The sequence below is a fragment of the Microtus ochrogaster genome, chromosome 4 (genome assembly GCF_000317375.1).
Source record: "Microtus ochrogaster isolate Prairie Vole_2 chromosome 4, MicOch1.0, whole genome shotgun sequence".
Classification (NCBI taxonomy): Eukaryota; Metazoa; Chordata; class Mammalia; order Rodentia; family Cricetidae; genus Microtus; species Microtus ochrogaster.
In genome coordinates, this window is record NC_022011.1 from 30160858 (window position 1) to 30182083 (window position 21226).

At 48.1% G+C, this 21226-nt stretch overlaps 1 protein-coding gene across 4 annotated transcripts in view; it reads left to right on the forward strand.

Moving 5' to 3' along the window:
* Positions 1–20731, forward strand: part of Zc3h18 (zinc finger CCCH-type containing 18) — a 37858-nt gene extending 17127 nt beyond the window's left edge. For 3 of the 4 annotated variants that reach the window (XM_005345791.3, XM_013354881.2, XM_026778451.1), the window contains 15 exons: positions 137–285; positions 579–671; positions 1395–1552; positions 4335–4452; positions 5886–6154; positions 10517–10708; positions 11504–11629; positions 14209–14313; positions 14615–14758; positions 14996–15061; positions 16679–16839; positions 16944–17143; positions 17594–17687; positions 19429–19525; positions 19847–20731. In XM_005345791.3, the coding sequence (XP_005345848.1) occupies positions 137–285; positions 579–671; positions 1395–1552; positions 4335–4452; positions 5886–6154; positions 10517–10708; positions 11504–11629; positions 14209–14313; positions 14615–14758; positions 14996–15061; positions 16679–16839; positions 16944–17143; positions 17594–17687; positions 19429–19525; positions 19847–20045 (2171 nt within the window). In that variant the 3' untranslated portion in view covers positions 20046–20731. The remainder of the gene's footprint in view (positions 1–136; positions 286–578; positions 672–1394; positions 1553–4334; positions 4453–5885; positions 6155–10516; positions 10709–11503; positions 11630–14208; positions 14314–14614; positions 14759–14995; positions 15062–16678; positions 16840–16943; positions 17144–17593; positions 17688–19428; positions 19526–19846) is intronic. The other variant, XM_026778454.1, reaches the window with a different exon arrangement.
* The last annotated feature ends 495 nt before the right edge of the window (positions 20732–21226 follow it).

Genomic DNA, 21226 nt, shown 5'->3' on the forward strand with positions numbered 1-21226 from the left:
AGGAAAAGGCTCAGTGACCTGTGGGAGCAGAAATAGTTTGATTGGTGCTTCCCAAGTTGTCAGTAAGCATCCCAACTGCTGCCTTCCAACAGTTGGGCTCTTGGTATCTTTTCTCACTGGACTTTTGTTTCCCTAGGGAACTGCACCTGGGGAATGAACTGTAGGTTTATCCACCCTGGAGTGAATGACAAGGGGAACTACTCCCTCATCACCAAAGCTGAACCTTTCCCACCCAACGGTGCCCCGCCTCTTGGACCTCACCCATTGATGCCTGCCAACCCTTGGGTGCGTGAGCTCCTCTTCCATTCCAGCAGATGGAAACCTGAGTTCTGTCAGAATTTCAGGCTGAAGACAAATGTGTTCCTTATAGAAAAGGCATCCTGTACCTGAGAGTCAAAGAGCACCTGTTCAGGGCTCCTTGTGCTTGTGTAGAAGCCTTGGATGTTCCAGGGCATGCGGGCGGTTGGGCAGAAGAGCTAGCTGTGTGTGGCTGTCTGGCTTGTCTTTTAAGTGTTTGCTCCTTATCTTAATATGTTTTTAAGTACTTCCTTAATATTTCTCTTCTCATTTTCTAATAGGGTGGGCCAGTAGTTGATGAAATTTTGCCTCCACCCCCTCCAGAACCTCCAACAGAGAGTGCCTGGGAACGCGGACTCAGACATGCAAAAGAGGTAAGAATTCAGTGCACATGGGAAGAAAAAAAGCACAGTGGTGACCCCTCTAGTGAGCCTGGCAGAGCTGGCAGAACGTTGATCCAGAGAGAGTGGAAACTCAGTGAAGCCTCAGAAGCTATGAGATTATTTCTGGGCTTAATAGAGAAGGAGAAATAATATTTAGCCATTTCTTCATGTTAGACCCAGTCACAGGCAAATCTCAGTAGGCCAGAGACTCTTCCTGGACACGGACTTAACATTTTAAGGTGTCATGGGTAGCCCAAAAGACTAATTGTCTCTTACCGTTACCCTGGGCAGTGAGACAAACCCTGCCATTCTGTAGGATCTGCCTCCTGAGACCCAGTGTCTGCTCTCTCAGTCCTCCCTTTGCTGCCCACTGTGGCTCCCAACACCCACCTTGAACCAGTGTCTGTTGACATCTAGCCTCGGTTTCTTAGTGCCCAAGTTCTCTCAGTTCAATAACAGGGAGATTGAAATAAAGGTCTTGCTTACATGTCTTCTGGGGCCCTTGTGCTAATCCTAGATGCTCACTTATACAAATAATTCACAGCAGACCTGTGTAGACCAATCTGAGGCCTGCAGAAGACTGGAGTCCTGTGTTTGCCCACACCCTTTGGCATTGGTGTTGGGCTTTGCTGCAGGTCTCGGGTTCCCTGTGTTTCTCCCAGTGACCTTGGAGATCTTTATTTCACACTGATATCTATCTGCTTTTGGTGCTAGGTTTTAAAAAAAGCAACCATTCGGAAAGAGCAGGAGCCTGACTTTGAAGAAAAAAGGTTCACAGTAACCATTGGTGAAGATGATCGCGAGTTTGACAAGGAGAACGACGTCTTCCGAGATTGGAATTCTAGGGTCCCGAGAGATGTCAGAGATACGACGTAAGGAATCCTCTGCTTGCCCTTGCCCATTTATGTCCTGTCAGGAGTAGACGCACACAGGTCCCTGGGGCTTCTGCGGAGGAGATGCAGAAGTCCCAGGCTGGGAGGCTACCTCTGGGGTGCACTCCCAAAGTTCCTACAGGCTCATTCTATGCCTTCGTCTCCTCACCTCTTCCTCAGTTACTTGGGGAATGAGTTTTTTTAAAAAGACTCACATGAGCTGGGTGGGGGTGGCATATGCCTTTAATTCCAGTGCTTGGGAGGGCAGAAGCAGGAGGATCTCTATTAGTTCAAAGCCAGCCTGGTCTTCAAAGTGAGTTCCAGGACAGTCAGGACTGTTAGGACTGTTACACAGAGAAACCCTGGGGTAGGAGGGATTTATGTTTGTGTGTGTGTGTGTGTGTGTGTGTGTGTGTGTGTGTGTGTGTGTGTGTGTCCATGGAGATCAAAAGAGGGCACTGGATCTAGAGCTGGAGTTACAGGCTGTTGTTAACTTCCCAGCATGAAAATAAGAACCAAATTCATGTCCACTGGAAGAGCAGCAAGCAAGTGCTCTTAACCACTGAGCTACCTCTTCAGTCCCTGCCTCAGACATTTAGTGATGGTGTTTACAAATCTCAACAGAACTGGGAGTGGTGGTGCACTAGGGAGGCAGAGGCAGACGGAGCTCTTGAATTTGAGGCCAGCCTGGACTACAGAGAAAGTTCTAGAGCAGCCAGAGCTACACAGAGAAACCCTTTCTCAAAAAAAAAAAAAAAGAAAAAATCCTCAACAGAGGAGTTATATAGTTCTGAGGACTAATGTCAGATCCAGGGGACAGTGTGGCTTTGAAGGTGCTACTCCTCTGATTCTTCACTGGGGACTCCGTCCTCATTGGGAAGGTGACGGGCCACAAGGGGGGCCTTAGGACATGAAGATGCATTATAGCCCCTGCTGTCGAATCACTGTCTTAGTCTTGTAGGAACTCTTCTCTACGGTCCTTATCTGCCAGTTTTTATTACTTTATTGATTCAAAGGTATATAAAGAAGGAATAAGTAGTTATGCATGAGCACCATTGCCTAGCCGCAGCTGCCCACTGCCTCCCCCCCCCCCACATACCCACGGCTGCCCTGGAACTCTTTCTTCAGTGGATAGGGCAGGTGCTGGGTCAGTGCATGCCCAGGTGAGATCCACTAGGAGGGTGAAGAAGTAAATTTTGATGTATGGCATAGCTTTGCAGTCTATGATTTGAATTACCAAATTCAGAAATACTGAATGAGAATTCTAAAAGTAAGCAGTTTGTAATTTTCGTGAGTTCAGTTAATTGTTAGAGTTATTCTGCTTTTAGCTAATTCCAGCCTTCCTAGATTGTAAGCTCTCTCACAGTACAGTGGTGAAATTTGAAGTGAGAGTGGTCGGGTGTCCACGTTGTTCGGTGGGACACTGAGAGGCCCCACCCTCGTGTGTCCGGCCTGCTCTCCTCCCACACTAAGTGAAGCACATAAAATCCTGGAGCTCATTCGCCTCATCCCATGCTTCAGGTGTCTTCCCTGTTGTGGAGTCTCCTTAGCTGGGCTTGTGTCTCTTTCTCATGTGAACCAGACTGTCAGCATGTCTGTCTAGCCTGTGAATATGCTCATTGGTTTTTTACTTGGGATATGCTTATGTCCCAGTGCAGGATAAATCAGCATGGTGATAAAGAGTACCCTGTCATGTCTTCTCACTTAGTTGCCTCTTTATGGACTTTCTGGATTGAGATCTGCATTTCTGGTTGAATATGTGTCATCCCAAGCACCTGTCCTCTGCTGTTGTAAATGACTTCTATGCATACTGCCTCCTCATTAGCTGGTGAGCTCTATGTAAGGACATAGGTTTCCATGTTAGGCTTTTGTCCTTCGTTCTGCCTTTTTGAGGTGAGTGGGTGGATGGTTGTGTGAACTGGCTCTGTCATGGGCTGTTATGTTTAGTGTCACAGGATGGCTGATGGAGACAGTTTCGCTGCGTTCCCACCTCTCTGGACTACTTTGCCAATCTTGCCTTTAGTGCCCGCACACACCTGCATGTGGTCACGGGTTCCACAGTATCCCAGTGCTCAGGGAATCCTTCCATGCGTCTCTCCAGCTTTGGTTTTAAAGATGCTGCTGCTGTTGTTGTGTGTTGTGTTTTTATTTTTTGTGTGCATGTGCAATGATGTGTGGTGTGTGGGTAAGAGTGCCATTGCACGTGTTGGGAGTCAGAGGACAGCTTTGTGGAATTAATGTTTATGGTTTCCTTGGACCAAACTCAAATCATCAGGCTTGTTCAGCAAGTGTTTCACCATCTGAGCCATCTTGACAGTTCTTAAAGTACTTTCAAGAATATGTTTTTAGCCAGGTGGTGGTGGTGGTTCACTCCTTTAATCCCAGCAGTTGGGAGGCAGAAGCAGGTGAATCTCAGAGTTCGAGGCCAGCCTGGTCTACAGAGCAAGTTCCAAGATAGCTAGGGCTGTTATACAGAGAAACCCTGTCTTGGGGGTGGGGGAGGAAGAATGTTTTTATCTTATTGGATACAGAAGGTTTGTCTTTGTCTTCTTCAGCTGTGGAGGCTCACAGGGATTTTTCTCCCCAGATTGGCGTATACTTACAGTGATAGTGGGTATCCTGATGCTGACAGCCTTGTGTTCTTAGCTGTAGATACCACTTGGTCATGGTGTTTTGTTTCCATCATATGGGGTTGGCTTCTGTTAGCTTGTCTTTTATGTAGAATTTTTGCTGTGGCATTCTTAAATGATATGATTTCCTTCTTTTGGGCTCTGTTTTACAGGCTTGAGCCTTATGCAGATCCTTATTATGACTATGAGATAGAGCGTTTTTGGCGTGGTGGACAGTACGAGAATTTCAGGGTGCAGTATACAGAAGCAGAACCGTATCATAACTACCGCGTAAGTATGACCCACATGTTAAAACTCTCCTCCTCCTTAGATGGGGTCTAACTATATATCTTAGGCTAGCCTCAAATTCATAATCTTCCTGCCTTAGCTATATAAGCAATGGTGTGTGCTTCCTTACCTGGTGGCAGTGAATCCTTCCTGTGGTATATTTCCTGGGTATCAAAATGTATGGTGCCACAGGTCCTGGATATGATACCACGTTGGTCATGTAGGGAGCCACGAGCTAAGTTTGTGATAGTCTGACATCTGGTGGCCTTTCTTGGATTTATTGTTTTTGCCATGGTTTTGTAAGATTTGCTTGTAAGATATCAATGCCAGTTTTCAGGAGACTATCACCCTCATGAGTGTGTCTCTCTTGGAAAGCTCCTGAGTAAAGTCCTCACCTGTAGCACTATTCTTGCTCATCTAGCCTGCTAGTTCAGGATGTGCCCTGGCTGGCCTTGCCGTATTGCTGTGGTGAATATTCCTAAGAACCTAGTGTATATAAAGACCATTCCCATCCAGAGTGCCCATTCCATCTTCACTGTCAGCCTGCTTGGAAAGTCTGCTCAAGGAAAGGCTTATTAGGAGCCCTTGAGCAGATATGTGCTGTCACACATAACTTATAGAAGTTATATGCCAGCTCTGAACTGTCACAGCACCAAACGGAGATGGCATCCCCAAGAGCCCACCCCATATCCCAGAACCATAACCTTACAGCTTCCTCCTGGAGGTAGGATACAGGGTACAGGTACCTATTCTGTTGTGTCTACTGACACAGATGGTAAGAATGGCACAGGAGTATGCACTGTGTCTCCTGAGGTCTCCAAAGGCCCAGAGCCTGTCAGCTGTGCTGTGATTGAACTACTTCTTAGGTTTTTATGTTGACTATTAAAGCAGGAAAACAAGTCACTGGCAGGCCATTGCATTAGGGGGTGTACACACTTCCTACAAGACAGTGTTCGTAAAGAACTGTGTTACTGCCCGCGTAGATAACCGTTGAGACCTCCATCCTAAGAATGAGCTGGTCACCATGGGAGGGCTTGTAGTACAGAGTTCATACCAGGCTGGTGTTGGCAAAGTTCTGGATTTATTTGGTTGTGGGTAACTTCACTCTTAAGTTGTATGCATTCCTGTTTTTAACATGTATTTTCTTGTGCACGTGTCTCTGTATCTTGTGGTACTGGGAATTAAACCTTTGGACATACTAGGTCAGTGGCTTTCAGATAGGCTCTCACTCGACCCAGGCTTGCCTTGAGTTTGAGATCCTCTTGCCTTAGTCTCCTAGTGGCAGGTCTTTGCTGTCAGGCACAGCTAACTTGTTTTAAGGAGAGACTTGGGAATTAAATGGCCTCCTGAGAGCATCCTCTTGCCTGCTCCCTGTTTTCTCTGCACTTCTACCAAATGTTGTGTAATTTGGCATCTATATTTGGATTTTAACCCAGGAACGAGAGAGGGAACGAGAGCGAGAGAACAGACAACGAGAACGGGAGCGAGAACGAGAGCGTGACCGAGAGCGTGAGCGCAGACAGAGGGAGCGAGAGCGAGAACGGGAGCGTGAGCGGGACAAGGAGCGGCAGCGGAGGAAAGAGGAGTGGGAGAGAGAGCGAGCTAAGCGAGATGAGAAGGACCGGCAGCATCGAGACCGGGACAGGGACAAAGACCGGGAGAAGGACAAGGAGAAGCCGAAGCCCCGGTCTCCACAGCCACCAAGGTAGACCACCCCAATTTTCCTATTAGTGCATCTTGCCCTGTGGCCTCTTCGTAAGCTCTTGAGGCAACAGCTTCTTGCTTTTCTGGACCAGCCTGCCTTTGTAGGACTTGGTGTGGGTGTAGAGCCATTCACTGTGGGCTTTGTGTCTAGTTCCCCCCCCCTTAAATTGTATTTGCAGAAAGCACTGTGGTTGTGCCTCAGTTGCTTTTCCTTGGATTGTTGTCCAACATTGGGTTGTTGACACTTTTTGACAGTTGTAGATGTGAACATTTGTGCGAACTTTTGTATGTGAATGTGGATTTTTTTTCCTTCTTCTTGATTACTTGTGGGAGGAGCTTCTGGGTCATCTAGTAACTGAAGACCTGACAGACCATTTTCCAAGCAAGCCACTTTCTCCATTTTTCCTGGCTCCTCAGCCCATGGTGCTGTCAGCTCAGGGTGGATCTTCTTCTGTATTTTCTGCAAGACAGCAGGGGTGGGGAGTGGAAAAGTGAGATAAAGAGTCAAAAGCAGTGTGAATAACATTGTAAACATCAACATGCATTTTAGGCTTGCCAACCACTTGAAACAATACAAATGGCTTTATTTCTATTTTTTCTTTCTCTGTGTAGCTCAGCCTTGAACTTAGGGTCCTTCCTGCCTCAGTTTCACAACTTAGGGGACTCCATGCATGTGCCACTCTGCCCAGCTACTTTGTCATTCTTTCTACCCATCCCAGAACACATGGGTTTGGACTAGACTACCTTTGCTATCATTGTTACCAATTCTGTGTCTCTGGGTTCACTGGTTTATGAGTATGGTCAAATACAATTTCAGATTCTGAGTTGAAATGTTAGGTTGGGAAAGCTGTGCTCCAGTCCCTCACTTGGAGTTCAGGATTGGACTTGGGCCTTCTGGTTTGATCAGTTCATCAGTAATTTGAACTAAGTAGAGCACACAGACAGGATTTTGCTCTTGTTATTTTTGTTTGGTTGGTTTTATTGTGGTGGTGGCTTGTTTGTTTGTATTTGATTTTTGAGGTAGTGTTTCACTGTATGGCTCTGGATGTCTTAGAACTAGGTATGTAAACCAGACTGGCCTTGATTCGCCACCTGTCTCCAGAATGCTGGGATTAAAGGCATGTGTCACCATGCCTGCCTGCTCTGGGTTTTGTTGGTGTTTCATTCAATTGGCATGTGTTGGCCTTCTGTGTTTTTAGAACATAGGGTGGAGAAATGTCAGTAGAAAATATTTACATCCCTAGTGTCTGGTGTTATATATGTGGGACTAGAAGAGAGGACCAGACAGCAAGTGGCAACTTTGGGAAGAGGGCCATACCATAAGAAGTCATGGTAAACCAGGGTAGAGAATACCTAGGACTTCTACTCCTGAGGCCCTTCCAGAGGGAAGAAGGAATTGCTGAGCTCAGAGTTTTAGCCTGTAGAAGTCATCCATGTGTGGTAGAAAACATTAGCTGCTCACATGATATGTGGGCATGAAGAGATGTGGTGGGTACCATCCACTGAGATGAAGGCACAGTGTATGCACTGTGACCAGATGGGACAGTCCTGGGGAAATCTGTACAGTTTCCTGGGAGATAAGACAGAGAACAGGCTCCTTGGGTGTTGGCAGATTGAGGCAGGAGGGAAGAATGAAGGGAAGAACCCACATGCTGTGAGTTCCCTCTTCCTGTCTTTATTGGATGTTTAACCCTCCTGATTTTAGAAGTGACTTTCCATCTATTGCTCTTTATTCTTTGACCCCAGACTTGGCAGCTGTCCAGGTTGGAGTTCCCAGACACGTGGGGTGGCTACTTTGCTCATCGGCAGTTTACTTCCTTGTGCCACCCTTGGCCCGTGTGCTGCCAGCCTCAGCATTGACTGGGGCAGCACAGCTGACCCTTGCCCTGCAGAGGCTCCGGTAGCCTTGAATGTGCGACTGTGCTGCAGGGAGGTAAGAGGGTGCTGCAGCTGCACAGAAGGTCAAGGTCAGAGATCACCTGTGCTGTTATTTTTTTTCCCACTTTAGAAATACCTGTAAATGGCAAATTTGTCCTTGTCTAGCAGCTTCCTGCTGTAGCTCCTGGTCAGCATTTCTCCCTTTGATACATACAGCCCTGAAACAGGCCACACACAGTGGGCTGTGGGGGCACCTGTGGAGAGGTGTTGCCTCCTGTAGTTTTGCTTTCTAGGTCTGATGGGGTAGCTCGGTGGTTATCACCCACTAAGAAGAGGGTTCAACACAGTTTTCTCAGGCTGTCTTGGGAAACAAAAATACAGCGTAGTCACTCCTGCAGGCTTCAGGCGTGGACCCTCACCGCTCAGAGTGCAGCCCATGTGCCAGCAGGATAGTGTTGGCCTGTCGGCTCAAAAGCTTGACTACCTTCATGCATGAGCTTGATGATCATACATGTTCTCTGTTGCTAAACTTGTTGGCAGTGGTGAGCATGTAAGTGTTGTAGCTTTTTTCTCTAAATGTTACATGAGCATTTTCTTGGGTGAATTTGGTAATGAATTTTTTAATGATGGTTCATCCAATCATTCCTCCCAAAGACCACCACTAAATACGGGGCTTATGTTGGATACCCCTGTCTAAAGCCACTAGCATTTCCCTTGGTTTTATCCACATAGCCTCTCATTTGACCTTGATTATCTGTAGCTCTGACTGAGGATCAAAAGCCCCTACCCAACCCCCATCCTTCCCCATACTGGTAGCCCAGATTACCACCTATTATTTACCTACATACCTTGACTTTTTAAACTTCTAGTATCTTTATTTTCTTTTTTGGTGATTGAACTCTTGGTACACACATGCTAGGAAGACACTCTACCACTAATCTAAATTTCTACCCTCTTAAATACCTTTTAAAGGAAGTTTTACATTATTGCTATAAAACAAATACCAGATCACAGAGTCACGGAATATCGTCTAAAGTTGGGTGCCATATTGCCACTCTCCCACACATGGACATGATGGACAGCCCTCCTCCTTGGAAAGCCTTGAGTCGGCCACTTAAATAAAGATGGTAGCACTAATACCTAGGTTCAAATGCTTGCACAACAGGGATGAGAAGATTAAGGTCCTTCACCTGCTCAGTACCTACCTGTTCTCACTGGGACCCAGTGTCTCACCTCTGGAGGCAGTGAGACCCTCTTCCTGCATCTAATGAAAAGGGAACTCCACACTTAGCAGGTTATTCCTCCTGTTTCCTTCCTGTGTGGGAAGGCTGCACTGGGCAGGTGACCTGTGGAGAAGCTAGTGACCCTGGTGTCTGTTTCCTCTTAGTTTGGATTTTTTGTTTGTTTTATAATTGTATTTTATGTGTATGGTAATTTACCTGCATGTATGTCTGTGCACTACATGGTGTACAGTGGCCATAGCAGCCAGAAGAGGGTGTCAAATACCCTAGAACTGGAGTTACAGACAGTTGTGAGCCACTAATGCTAGGAATATAAGCAGCTGGTGTTCTTAACTACTTACTGTCTCTCCAGCCCCTCATCTTAGTTTTTAGAATGAGAACATTTAGGAAGTATAAAGATGAAAGCCTCGATCCAGTGGCCGATGACAGGTTGATAGGTTTTCCTTCCTGAATTTCTTTATAGACAACACCAGATATACCAGGGGCCTTAGCTTTTGGATTGGGGCTGAGATAACAGCAGCACAATCTGGATTTCACATGTCTTATGGGATAGGCTTCAGCACTGGGTATTGCTCTCACCTAGGCCCTCACCAGGGAATGGTATTGGTACCTGCCACTGGCGGGTGACTAAATAATATCTCTGAAAGTATAAATAGGTAGGGTTTTTATTTCCGTGGTGGTAGTGCAGCAGCCTCTCTGGAGCACTTGAGGCAGTGCTGTCAGGGAAGGGAGCCTGGGATGCTCATCCTTCCGTGCATTAATCAGGGAGTTCCCTGGCTGCAGCTGAACCAGACTCTTTAAATGTAAGGACAACGTAATGCATAGACGTAACTTTTTTAGTTAACGGGCATTTGAAAACAGTGATTTTTGTTGCTTTAATTTCATGAGTACTGCATACCTACTGTGTGCCAACACTAGAAATAAGCATGTTTGAACCAGGTGGACTCCATCTCTGTTTGACAGTCCAATCAAAGATAGAAATAAGTAATAGTACCCTGAAAGTACTTACAGTTAGACTTCAAGAAAATGGGGATGCTCCCAGAAAACAGAGTGGCTAAGATTAAAACCATTTCTGGAGGAAACAGATTAGAAGATGTGCTGTGTTACCTCTTCATCTGATGCTTTCTTCAGGTATCCCTAAATAAACTGGCACTGAATGTTCTGGCTTTCCAGTCTCTTTCTCAAAGCAGCATTGCTGGGAAAGGGTGGCAGCCCAAGGAGTGAGATCTCCTCTCTGATTCCAGCCGTCAAGCTGAGCCACCAAAGAAGGAGACCACCTCCGTGGGGCCACAGGTGAAGCGAGCCGATGAGTGGAAGGACCCTTGGCGCCGATCCAAGTCTCCCAAGAAGAAACTTGGTGTCTCAGTCTCCCCAAGCCGGGCACGGAGGCGTCGCAAAACCTCTGCCTCATCAGCTTCTGCTTCCAATTCCTCCAGGTACAGAAGGGACCTGTAAAGACAAGAAGCTTGTTGATACGCACTGGCTGCCAGTTTTCCATGTGTTTGGTCACTGCTCAAGGACAGGACAATAGGATATTAGGTGGTCGCATCCCCCAGAACATATAAAAGGAAGTAGAATGAGTGACCCAGAATGGTATAGACACTGCTGTGGCTGGCTACCAGAGTCATACATTTACTCGGGTACGGGGAGAAGCCTTTCAGATCCTGTGGAAAAGGCACTAAGTTGCTGACGGGAGGAACTGCATACCCCGTTGACTGGCCATCGAGCTTCTCAGGGAATTTGCCTTCATAACTCTGAGCTCTAGTGTGAGTGCATGGGGAAGTGAGTGGTGGGTGATAAGAGCTGTGTCTCCCTGCCTGAGGAAGGAGTTCCACATGGAGTCTAGGAGGAACCTGAGGTGGTAATAGGAGCCAGAGGTGTGTGTATGTGGACAGATACAGGAACACAACCATGTGAACGGTAGGGTCAGCTTGAAAACTCATTCTGTGGCTGTGTCTAACACTAGTCTCTGGGTTACCCAGTAACCGTGGGTACACCCAACACCCCCGCCCCCCGTCCTGGTCTCTATAACAGTCCACTGTGGGGTGATGGTGCTACAGAGTGTCTGTAGGTATCTCATGATCATCTTTTCTTACTGGGTTGCTATACATGTTTTTGTGAATGTACTCATGTCTCTGTGTGTAGCCATGCTGTCTCTCTGCACTAAAAGAACAGTGGGCAGTAGTGAAGGTCACCTTTTCACTGCCTCTACTCTGTCCATTGGCCCACAGGTCATCTTCACGGTCTTCATCTTACTCTGGCTCTGGCTCATCCCGGTCCCGGTCCCGATCTTCATCCTACAGCTCCTATTCCAGCCGCTCTTCCAGACACAGCTCGTTCTCAGGAAGCCGGTCCAGGTATGTCCCAGCCTGCTAACTCCTAGCAGGTACAGATCAGGTGGTCCTGTTTGTCTCTGTAAAACATGGCAGGATTCCTGAGTACCTGATTCCAAAATGGTTTTGTAAACCGCACACTGAGAAGCAGTTTGGGCTGAGATGGCAGTTAGCATACACTGCAGGTACTGGACACAGGACCTGCATCTGTACGGTCTCTGTTGAGTCCAGGTGTGAATATGCAGTGCTTCCATCGTCCTAGAAAGCCTAGGAAGGTCAAGCAAGCTTTTGTTGAATTTTCCCCATTGAAAATAGAAGCTTACAGAGCTTTAGACAAATTCTACAAGCACATAACACTGCGCATCCAGCTTGACCTGCCCCCACAGAAACTGAATGGCTTGAGGGGCAGGGGAGTGTTCAGTTGTCAGCCCTGAACTGAGCTGATGCTCCATTGTGGACCCTCCCAGCACTGTCATCACTGTAAGCTCTTGAGAAGGGTCAAAACTTTGGCATGGCATTCAGTAAAGCTAGTAGGGTTTGTGGGTAGATGGCATTATCTTAGTCCTAGCTGTTAATTGATGCACATAAGCACCGGCAATCCTCTGCTTTGAGACATTATCACTAGGTATCTTTGTCTTCCCTTAGTGTAATCTGGTGTCCCTTGCAATGTTCCCCTTCCTGGCATATGGTCTTGCATTTGTTTGTTTGTTTTAAGGAAATTTTTATATTTATTCTCTTTTAGAGGGCAGGGTTTCACTGTGTAGCCCTAGCTGGCCTGGAACTTGCTATGTATTAGGCCAGGCTGGCCTCAAACTCCCACCTGTCTCTGCCTCCAGAGTTCTGGGAATAAAGAAGTGTACAATCCCATCTAACTGGTGTTGCTTTAGAGGTGACGATGGAGGAGATTAGAAAGCAGTTCTGAGAGTCTCTAAGGCTGTCTCGTCTGATGCTCACTAATGCTGTTGTGGGGTGTGAAATAAACTGCATGTGGACCTATTTTCATGGACACTAAGATTCTTGTAGAAGCAGGAACCAGGATGCAGGTGTTTGTAGGATCCATAGGTGTGCTGGCACACACCCCAAAGTGCAGACATTGGCAGGTTCCCTCTGCAGTGTCAGCATGGAGGGGGGTATGCAGCAGAGAGAGGTGGCTATGGGAAAACCAATGGGAGCCTCTGAGACACAGATAAAGGTCATATGGGTACTGTATAAAATATGAGACTAGAGAGGTAGAGAATACAGTGGGCCTTTGGAAATTTTGGACATTATATAAAAAAAGTTGTATGTGTGATCTTTATTCTGAGCAAGCAGCTGACAGTGTGGCAGAAGGTATCAGGGAAAAAAGCTCTGTGCCTATCCCATGCCCTGAGGTTGGGGCACTTGGGTCAAGGTGGCAGCTGGAACAGAGTAGAGAGGGAAAGAACTCCGGGCTTCACTTTGCAGGTATTTCTGACCCTTCCTGGTAACTCCAGCACAGGAAGCAGGGAGTTAAGTGGGTCCCATTGCAGGCAGAACACGGGAGGGTCTTGCAGGTCTACCCAGGAAGTGTGAGGTGACATTTCAGGGAAATGCCAGTGGGGTGCTCCACCATCCCATCAATTGCTCAGAAGCTTCATCATCATCTCATTATTGACCATAAACTTCTTAGGTATTTCCCACAAAATGTGTGCCTTTCTCAGTAACTTAGCCTCCCTAGAGACCTAGAATGGAGTCCCCACCTTGGGGCTCTGCAGCTGTCCTTTCTGAAGTTCATCTGTGGTAGCCCCTCCCAAAGCTGCACTTAGGAGGATAGGCTGAGAGGGGAGAGCAGTCTGGCAGACTGTCTTAGAGGGGCCCCAGGATGCACTTTTCCTGGTTCTCTCACAGTAGCTGCTCACGAGGTGAGGCAGCAAGTGCAAGGCCCCAAGAGTGAATGCTAGGTTTCCTGGGTACCTGCCTTTGAATATGGGAGCGTGAGGAGCTGCAGAAACTTTACCCACTGCTTGTACCATTCAGCTGGAAGTAATGGGCATCCTGTGTGATGGTCTTGAGTAGGCAATATGGGCCAACCCAGCTCCTTTCATCCTCTTGACGGAAGTGTGACCTCACTGTCAGAGCTCCATCCTGGAAACTCCGCCTGGACCCAGCTCCCTTTCCCAGGCTCTTTGTCTACCCTGCTGACACCTGATCCTTGTGTGGAAATCATCTGGTCATAATCTCCTCCCAACTATACACTCCCTTTATGTGTTGCTGTCACTGCTTGGGGACCTCTGTGCCTGTGCCTTTATCTGCCAGCGAAGTACTTGGGACCCTCACCAGTTCTGCCACCTGCCAGCTACTAGGTGTCTCAGACCCCACACTTTAGCCAGAGCCATATTTCCCCGTTTGGCCCCTGGCTGAGGCAGAACCACATGCCCTTTCCTGGATACAATCACCTAATCCTGCACACAAGCACTCACTCCTTCCTGAGTCTGCACGCTGCCCTTCTGTTTCTCCAGAATGTGTGTCTTATCAGACGATGAAGCAGCTGAGCTTAAGCCTAAGTTCTCTGTGGATCAGGACCATTTCCTAGGGGGTGTGCCAACTCCAGCCAGACTCCTCCTCACACTCTCTTTGTTCCCCAGGTCCCGGTCCTTCTCCTCGTCCCCATCCCCGTCTCCCACACCTTCCCCACACAGACCTCCAGTCAGAACCAAGGGGGAGCCGGCCCCGCCTCCCGGGAAAGCAGGGTGAGTCCTGAGCCCCCTTAGGTCGCTATGGTGCTCCACCTCGGTGGGGTCTCCAAGGCTTCCAGCCTCTTCCACTATCTCTTCCCATCCCATGCTTGGACTAGAGGTGAAGCAGCTTCCAAAGGGCGGCAGAGAAGGCTCCCAGGAGGTGGGCGGAGCACGGGCTCAGCACCTAGACTTGGGTCCCTGTGGCACGGACCTTGGCACTCGTGCCATGTCTGAACTGCAGAGCCCTGAGATGTGGGTGCATTGAGCAGGGACCCTAGTTCTATCCTGCCTTGACCTTGCCTCTGCCTCGCAGGGAGAAGTCAGTAAAGAAGCCAGCCCCACCCCCAGCCCCACCACAGGCCACCAAAACTACTGCTCCTGCCCCTGAGCCTGCCAAACCAGGAGATCTCCGAGAAGCCAGAAGGAAGGAGCGGCAAACCAGGACTCCCCCAAGGAGGTGAGCTGGTGGGTTTATGGTAATCCTGGTACAGTTCTCCTTGTTGTCCTTGGTGCTGCCTGGGAGTAGATGCTAATGAAACCTGGAGCCTAGGAGGCGGGTGCATCACCAGGGAAACATTAGGGAGCAGTGGCCCAATCAGAAACATATCTCAGGCCCATGACCAGCCTGGTGTGCAGGAAGGCTCTGCGTTAGCAAGGGCTGCCCCTGGAGTGAACTGTGCTACTTGTGTTTCAGGCGGACGCTCAGTGGCAGTGGTAGTGGCAGTGGCAGCAGCTACAGTGGCTCCAGTTCCCGATCCAGGTCAGTTGCTTGGTCCCTACTCCCTGCTGATCTTTTTTGCCTCACCGACCATATTAGGGACTCCTCGGTGTTCAAGGACATACTCAGAGTGAGTATAGCCTCCCTTCACACAAGAGTATCTAACCCTAGGGGAAGAGACCTAGACTGGTACGACCCAACTGGACAAGGTGAGGCCAGCCCCAGGTTCTCTCCACACTTTTCCTGAGGATAGACTGAGTGTTCTCTGGGCCTGCTAATCCCTAGGCAGTTGGGAGGAGCCTTTAGAGAAGACCATAAAGGATTTAGAAGATGGAGGCAGCTTGGTGTTCTTGGAATCTTGTTGCCATTTTCCCTCCATCCTCACTTGTCCAAGGCTTCAGTGTCTGGACTGTTTGAAAGACCTATGGGTTTTTGTTTGGTTGTTTTTTAATTTATATACATTAGTGTACATTTATTTATGTACATTTTGCCTACATGTATATCTATCTGTATGAGGGTGTCAGGTATCCTGGAACCTGGAGTTACAGTAATTTGAGAGCTGTAATTCCCGTGTAGGTGCTGGGAATTGAACCCGGGTCTTCTGGAAGAACAGCCAGTGCTCTTAACCACTGAATGGTTTGTGTGTTTTTAAAGCTAGGAAATGCTTGACTCTTCCATCTTTTTCCTGCCTCTGTTTCTCTATTCTGTGATGACCTTAGGAAGAGCTGATTCATGTTGTTACAGGCATGTTGTGGCACTGTGCTGTCCCAAAAATGGAACTGTCATCTATTCTCTCCGTCCTGTCCCAACCACCCTACCCTGTTTGCTGTCCCTGACAGTGAAAGTGTCGCTATTTTTTTAGTTTTTTGAGACAGGGTTTCTCTGTATAACTTCCATGGCTGTCCTGGAACTTGCTTTGTAGACCAGGCTGACCTCAAAGTTACAGAGATCCACCTGCTCTGCCTCCTGAGAACTGGGATTGAAGGCGTGTACCCACCACCACCCGGTTACTACTACTTGTTTAATTTACTGTCATCCGAAATCTTTTGGTGATGGTACTAAAGGTAAAACCTGGATGGAACCTTGCATTTTGCTCAAGTACTCTACCCTGAGCTCCAGGGTTTGGGTTTTGGGTTGAGAGACTCCCTGTGTTGCCCGGATAAGTTTGAACTCCTGGGCTTAATCAGTTTTGCCAGGAAGCTGGGACTATAGGGGCTCCAGCACACCTGCCAGCTGCCATCGCGCCTTTTGTACTGCTTTTGAAGTATTAAAATAAGGTCTCACTATCAAGCCCTGGCTATTCTGAAACCCACAGAGATCTGCCTCAGCCTCCCCAATTACTGGGATTATGGATTGTAGCTGTTGTGCACCATCAACTCACTTTAAAAAGTATATCCTTATCACCATAGGAAAGGGCTCAGTCACATTTCCCTTCCCAGCATAATGTCACCCAGTTTATTCAGTAGAGACCTCAGCATCCCCTTCATTGTATAGTACCTCTGAAAGTCCCCCGAGATCTCTTGCTCTTGATGTGTATTCCATAAAAATGGAAACTGGGTAAAGACAAGCCCTAGAGACATCCCCCTGCCATCAGCCTGTAGCCCAGCCATTTTGCAGTCAGCATGGGGCTGAGGGGCACAGCTGTGTTTTTGTGTCTAGGTCTCTGAGTGTGAGCAGCGTCTCCTCGGTGTCCAGCGCCACCTCAAGTAGCAGCTCAGTGCACAGTGTGGACTCAGAGGACATGTATGCAGACCTGGCCAGTCCTGTGTCCTCAGCCAGCTCTCGATCCCCCACCCCTGCCCAGACCAAGAAAGAGAGAGGTATGCAGGGCCCTTGTCCTGGGGGTGTAGAATCAGGGGTGAGCTTTAAACAGACACTGTTTCACTGTTCGTGTGCACAGGAACTGAGGGTTTGTCGTTAACAGGAAAATCTAAGAAAGAAGACGGAGTAAGAGAGGAAAAGCGAAAACGGGATCCATCCACGCAGCCACCCAAGTCCTCTAAAGCTCCAGCAGGTGGGAAGTCCTCCCAGCAGGCAGCGACACCTCAGCAAGCAGCCCCTGGGCAGCCCCAGCAGGGCTCCTTTGTTGCCCACAAGGAGATAAAGCTGACCCTGCTGAATAAGGTGAGACCAACGGGACAGGCAGTAGTGCTCACCTGGGCCTGCTGCTGGGTTCCACCTGCCCCAAGCTGAGAGGCCCAAGTGTCTCAAACATGCACCAGCACAGTCCAGAGGTTAGCACCTCAGCATTAACAGTTCATGTGCCAGTCCTGGGACAGCAGGCAGGCAAGCCTGGGTTCTGTCTTCAAAGCTCCGCACATGTCTGGAAAGGCCAAGGCCTGACATGTTGGGGTCCTGCAAGGCCCCTCCCTATACAGCACAAAGGATCCTATCACATGGTCACAAGGACCACAGAATTGCTTTATTGGTGGGGTTTGGGAGGGCAGGCAGGGCCAAAAGAAGGACCATGGGAGCAAAGACCCATTCTCCTGTGACAACAGATCGACCACCACCCTCTTCCTTGCCTAATGACCACCCAGGTCCTACCACCCTTACAGTACTGTGCTGTTTCAGGCGGCTGATAAAGGAAGCAGGAAGCGCTATGAGCCATCAGACAAAGACCGGCAGAGCCCTCCAGCCAAGAAAGCCAACTTGTCCCCAGACCGAGGTGAGCCTCCCAGCTCCAGGGCCTGAGACATACCATGGGGTCAGATGAGCCAGAAGGCCCCACCTGCAGGGCCTTGACAATGCATCTGTTGTGAGTGCTGGAGCGCCTGAGAGCTCCGCCACATGTTTCATCCCGCATACACAGCGTGGAGACTGGAGACAGAGTTGCATTTCACTTTTAGATAACTCATGATCCTCCTGCCTCAGCCTCCAAAGTGCTAGGATTATAGGCGTATACCACTGTGCATGATGAGAAAATGGTTTGGTTTTTGGTTTGTTGTTTTTCGGGGTGTTTTTTTTTTTTTTTTTTTTTTTTTTTTTTTGAGACAAGGTTTCTCCGTAGATTTTGATTCCTGTCCTGGAACTAGCAACTAGCTCTTGTAGACCAGGCTGGCCTCGAACTCACAGAGATCCGCTTGCCTCTGCCTCCCGAGTGCTGGGATTAAAGGCTTGCACCACCACCGCCCGGCTGTTTTGCTGTTTTTGTTTTGCTTTTCTTTTTTTTGGCTTTTTGAGCCTAAACTGACAAAAGCTATGTAGCTGTTGTGCCCTGGCTGGAACTCCTTTTGTAGAACAGTCTGGCCTCAAACTTGCAAAGGCGCAGAGATCCACCTGCTTCTGTCTCCAGAGTGCTGGATTAAAGGTGTGCGCCACTACTACCTGGTGGTGAGAAAGTTTACAAATCTTTATTTTAAATAATAGTATGGGAATGTAGCTCAGAGGTAGAGCACAAGATCCCGTGTTTGACCCAGCACCATAAAAAGTTACTGATAACGAGCCTCTGTATGTGACATGCAGTGCACAACTTGTTCATGGTGAACAACCCTTCCAGTACAAACAAGAACAGGGATGAGGTGGGGGCGTGTGGCTCAGTTAGTAGAGGGCTTGCATCATTTGGTCCCCAGCATCATATGATACGGTGTGTGCATCTGTAATCTCAGCACTTGAGGGGTGCAAGCAGAGGAATTAGAAGTTTAAGGTTATCCTTAGCTACACAGAGTAGCAAGCCATCCTGGACTACATGAGACAGCATTAAAAGCAAAAGTCAAGGACAACAAGCGTGCATTGGTTCTTTCTGGGGCAAGTTCTAACACCCAAAGTCTTAGCTGTGATGAAACACCATGACCAAAAGCAACTTGGGGAGGAAAAGGATTATTTGGCTTACACTTCCACATTGCTGTTATCTTGGAAGGAAGAAATGACAGGAACCTTGTGAGCAGAGCTGATACAGAAGCTGTGGAGGTTGTGCTGCTATTGGCTTGTTCAACTTTTTTTTCTTTTGTTTTTTATTTATTTATTTATTTATTTATTTATTTATTATGTATACAATATTCTGCCTCCTTGTGTGCCTGCAGGCCAGAAGAGGGCGCCAGATCTCATTACAGATGGTTGTGAGCCACCATGTGGTTGCTGGGAATTGAACTCAGGACCTTTGGAAGAGCAGGCAATGCTCTTCCAGGAACTCACTCTGTAGACCAGGCTGGCCTCAAACTCACAGAGATCCATTTGCCTCTGTCTCCTGAGATTAAAGGTGTCCGCCACCACCGCCCAGCTTCTGGTTTTTGTCTATACATACGCACACACACGCACACATAGGGAGAAATGTTCTGATCTTCCTTCCTCTACTTCCCAGTGCTAAGATTATAGCAAACCACACCTGGCCACCTTGACACTTTGGACCTGGGTCCTCTGGTGACCCCCAAATAGAGAACAGTGGTCTCACTCTCTCCCCTGTTGGCCAGGTTCTCGGGACCGGAAATCAGGGGGAAGAATGGGCTCCCCAAAGCCAGAGAGGCAGAGAGGCCAAAACGCTAAAGCCCCTGCTGCCCCAGCGGACAGGTAAGTCCCTGCTCTTATCCAGGACAGGCCAATAGCCTTTAACAGTGTGGGAGACCTGGGAGGCTGTGGGAAGAACAGACAGGAGACAGAGCAGTCCTAACCCACTCTTTTAAGAACCCTCAGGCTCAGCCTTAGCACGCTGCTCAATCCTACCTTGTTGAAAGGCCCTAAAAAGGGAGACTGAGTCTCAGGATGGCCTCATAGTGGGGTGACCAGAAGAGGCTGTGGGGTAGCCCAGACAGAGGAAGTGGGGAGCCCTGGGTGCTTACCCCAGGGTGTGCTCTTTCTCATCTCCTCCCTCACATCTTTTCAACCCTACAGGAAGCGTCCACTGTCACCCCAATCTAAGAGCTCCAGCAAGGTCACCAGTGTGCCCGGCAAAGCCACAGACACTGCTGCTGCAGGCACCAAGTCAGGGAAGGCCAGCACCTTGTCACGGCGGGAGGAACTCCTTAAACAGCTCAAGGCTGTCGAGGATGCCATCGCTCGCAAGCGGGCCAAGATCCCCGGGAAAGTGTAGTAGGCCCAGCTCATTCCCTGGAGTAGACTCTTAAATGTTTTATAAAAATAGGGTAAGCGCAGCCGTTTTGGATTTTCCAGTTAATGTCTTATTTTGGCTGTGATTCTTTTTAAAAATTAAAAAAGAAAAAAAAAGTTTCTCAGCTGGAAAAGAAGCCACACACAAGATGAAGATGACGCTGAATCCCAACCTCCCCACCAGACTGAACCAGCTCCTTCCAGAATAGAGTCTCCACGGACAGACAGACAGACAGACAGATGGACAGGTCAGCACTGAGACAGGGAGCACCAGCTCTGAATAACTTAAGAGCTTCAGGCACGCAGGGACTGGACTCACACTCTTCTGCCTCCATCCTCATTTCTCCCAGGTGGCTTCCTGGCTGCGTGTTTCCAGCAGAGTCTCCTTTCTGGGAACAGGAAAGCCGAATATTTCCTGGACCACAGGCAGCACCATCCCTCCTCTCCCCCGGATCAGAAGTATATATATATATATATATATATTCTTGCCTAAAGTCTGATTGGGAAACATTTCCTGTCTTTTATTTTAAGCATCAAATTGTTTTAGTTGATTAAAAAGGAAAAAAAACAAAAAAAAAAAAATAAAATAAGGCCAAGGGTATTGTTGGGGTGTCTGTCCAATGTGGAGGGTCTTTTTTTTGAGCGATCTCCTAAAATAAAATATTTTGATAAGCAGTTTCTGGTCTTGGTGGTATCTGCATGGGCCTGTACTTCCTCCCCACTGGACACCCAAGCTTTAGCTCAAAATGGACCAAGCACTCCAGCAGAGCCCTGAGTCCTGGAGCAGATGATGTCTGTCACCCGCCAGGAGCCAGTCAGCCCCAAAGAAACATAGAGGCTTATAATAATTATAAACTGTCAAAGAAACATACAGAGGCTTATAATAATTATAAACTGTATGGCCTACTGCTCAGGCTTATTATTAATTAACTCTTACAACTTAACCTATAATTCTTGTCTGTGTTTAGCCATGTGCCTTGGTACCTTTACTCAATAAGGCAGTCTCATCTTGCTTCCTCTGCATCTTACTGGTGACTGACTCTGTCTTTCCTCTTCCCAGAATTCTCTTTTTTTTTGTTGTTGTTTTTTTTTTTGTTTTGTTTTTTGAGACAGGGTTTCTCTGTGGTTTTGGAGCCTGTCCTGGAACTAGCTCTGTAGACCAGG